Source organism: Phytophthora parasitica (assembly GCF_000247585.1).
Source record: "Phytophthora parasitica INRA-310 unplaced genomic scaffold supercont2.94, whole genome shotgun sequence".
Lineage (NCBI taxonomy): Eukaryota > Oomycota > Peronosporomycetes > Peronosporales > Peronosporaceae > Phytophthora > Phytophthora nicotianae.
This window is the reverse complement of record NW_008649080.1, coordinates 116658-119463: the sequence shown is the minus strand read 5'-3', so window position 1 is coordinate 119463 and position 2806 is coordinate 116658. Positions and strand designations below refer to the sequence as shown.

Below are 2806 nucleotides of genomic sequence, written 5' to 3'. Positions count from 1 at the left end.
ATGTTTCCCTTGGTGCGGTTTCATGTACATTACCAGCAGTCTCTCCACGACGGTCTGCCTCTCTCTCTCTTTGGGTTCACTTGGCGAGCACGAGCTGGTTACCATCAGACTCACGGTCTCCCAAGGAGCTCACTTTACAATCTTCCAAGACACCAACACATCAATACATTCGGCTACTACTTCCGTGCGGGTTGGCCCCCGCATCGCTGTGTTGGAGTTTGTTGGTTTTCGGACCCCGGGAAACACTATAGTCTCGAAAGCTTCGATTTCTACTGCAAGGTCACTTCCCACACATGGTTGATTACAGCTTGTCTTGTCACTCCGCTGCCTGCTCTATTGGCAGCTATTTTATTGGAGTATCTACCGCTTCGACCTCCTTCTGAAGGATGGAGTGCCAACTGGGTATTTTGGATTCGTCTGGCATTGATGTTGTCCACGATGAATTGTACGGGCATGTACGAGTTAGCCAAACTTGTTCCGGTTATGGAAGCTCCGCTTTCAAACGTTCTGATTGCCGCTGCCTTAGTCATTGTGGCTAATATGTTAACAGCAATAACTGCATCAAGCAATATCGGATTTCCTCTTCCATTTATCTTTCAAGCTACAGGTCTGGTGGTTATGATTTATGTTCCGGTGGCACTTGTGCTCGTGTTTGGCAAGGATCCCTTCACGAAAAGCTCTCCCTGTCGCCCTCACCTTCAGAGATTTCAGCGCTATCACGTTGCGTACATGGTCCTCATTGCAATTTACCCATTCTACAAAGCGCTGTACGAATTCATTCCTTCGAGGTACCGAGGTGTCACCGTAATTGTGTTGCCGATGTGGAGATTTGGAGCCAAATATTTCATGGTGAATGCTACGCGTGATCTCGAAAACTTCATGCCACAAATTGTAACTTTTACCGTGGATCTTTATAGTACGTTGTTCATCTCGGTTTGTATGTCAAGTGCGGGGTCTGTGTACCTATCTGCATTATTCATCGCCGCTGATGTTCCGCGAAGTACGTGCCAATGCAAATGTTTTAGTGGCTTTACTTCATGATCGCCAATCATCGAGAAGCTACTCTCTGCCCTCTGCTCAAACTGGAACTACAGAATTGCTAGCGATGATTCTTACAGTGACACGCGACCCCAGTGCTAGCAACATCACCTTTATGCACGGTGCGCGATTGCAGGCATGCATTCCACATCCTTTACCAGATGATCGATCCGGGCAACTTGAACTCCTGGCAGCATCAGGCTCGTACAGTCAGAGCACTGTTCATACCGTGAATACTCCACGACCGATTCGTCACCAAACGCGGTTGATAGCTGGTCTTCTCCATAAAACTTCGGTACAGCCAATCGAACCAGATCTCACAAAAGTATCATCAAGAAGAGACCCAATGAATGTTGGTAAAAGTTCAACAATTCACCAAGGAGACTCTGGCACGAATGCAAATGGTACGCAGACAAAACAGGTCGTTTTACAAGGACTCCAGCTGTTATTCCACTGCGAATATCTTGCACTCGTCGAGTATATTGAGTGTGTTGTCCCAATAGCATTTGTCACGTACAAGTCCGTGCTTGAGCAGCTACCGAATATTGTTTACTACCCTGGCGGTGCTGGTAATTGGGGAATTTATGCCGTCGTGAATATCTTGGTGTTTGCTGCACTGGAAGTTATGTCGTTTCTGATGCTGAACCAGTTTCTACAACGCAAGTTTGCATTCTCGCCGTTGTATCTGGTCGCTTTCGTTCTCGAAACTCAATTTTACATTGTCCAAGCGAAGCTGTTTCTTTCAATGGTAATTCTACTATCATACGAACTGGCTCATCTTGGTACGATTTATATGCTCCTCTTAGCGCTAATACTGCCACATTGGACTCACCCGTTGGCATCGCAACTCTTGTGTTGTAGGTGTAGACTTTAGCTTTCGTTTCGAATGGCTACGATGAACCAACCGAGTAGCGATTGACTGGTATCGAACGGCCCAAAACTCGATCGAGTTTCGTGTCAAACAGCTCATTTGCAACTGAACTCCCAATGGATGGGGCGACTCAGCGATTTATATCTGCTCCTCGTAAAATGTGGATAGATGGCTCAACGATGGCCCTTCCAGACCTGCTTCCCATGGAATACGAGTATACTCAGTCCGAGATCTATGTACGCAAGTGATACCATCAGTATTACGAGCATATCACCGACATGCTGAACAGGGACATCAGGTGGGACAGTATTTTGTTGACGGAGAACTGTAGAACTGCTTCTACAAATAATATATTTGTTTTGATATGTATTTCTTACGTAGGAATTGACAAGTCGCTCTTTCGGATATTTCCACGTGCGCTACAGCTACGAGAACCCTCATGTTACGATCATCACGGCTTCGTTCCAGGCGAAAGGTAATATATCGATGATGCAGAGTGTGGTCGTGTGGAAAAATGGTAATTCAGTTGACAGCACGAGAATTCCAACGAAGATGGAAGATCTTATTGAGGGGCCGAGAACAAGGCAAGGGGGCTAGTGATTCACTTAACTACATTTACAATCAGGATTGTAGCCAAGAAATATGCATTATTCAATCGCTTAAATACGCATCAATCTCCAGTCACATTCACACTCACATCATCGAACTCTAGTGTGGCGCCCCACAGTGTTAATTAAGAGTATAACAGTTAGACTAAAGAACACTAAAAAACAAACGGGGGCGTGAACCAATCACGTCTCCATTGAATTTCCCAAATGGAGAACCCTCGCAAGTCTAAATTTCAGCGTACATTCAAAAATTAATCTGAATATGTAAATAGAAATCAAGAATCTGAAC

General features: G+C 45.3%; 2 protein-coding genes across 2 annotated transcripts; both read left to right on the top strand.

Moving 5' to 3' along the window:
* Positions 1-1384: 1384 nt before the first annotated feature.
* Positions 1385-1937, top strand: PPTG_18568 (hypothetical protein; the record flags this gene model as incomplete). The annotated part of the gene is made up of 2 exons (XM_008917127.1): positions 1385-1820; positions 1900-1937. The coding sequence occupies 2 exons, from the start codon at positions 1385-1387 to the stop codon at positions 1935-1937; spliced, it is 474 nt and encodes a 157-aa protein (XP_008915375.1).
* A 151-nt stretch (positions 1938-2088) lies between these two features.
* On the top strand, positions 2089-2695 carry PPTG_24430 (hypothetical protein; the record flags this gene model as incomplete). The annotated part of the gene is made up of 3 exons (XM_008917147.1): positions 2089-2145; positions 2291-2384; positions 2658-2695. The coding sequence occupies 3 exons, from the start codon at positions 2089-2091 to the stop codon at positions 2693-2695; spliced, it is 189 nt and encodes a 62-aa protein (XP_008915395.1).
* Positions 2696-2806: the final 111 nt, after the last annotated feature.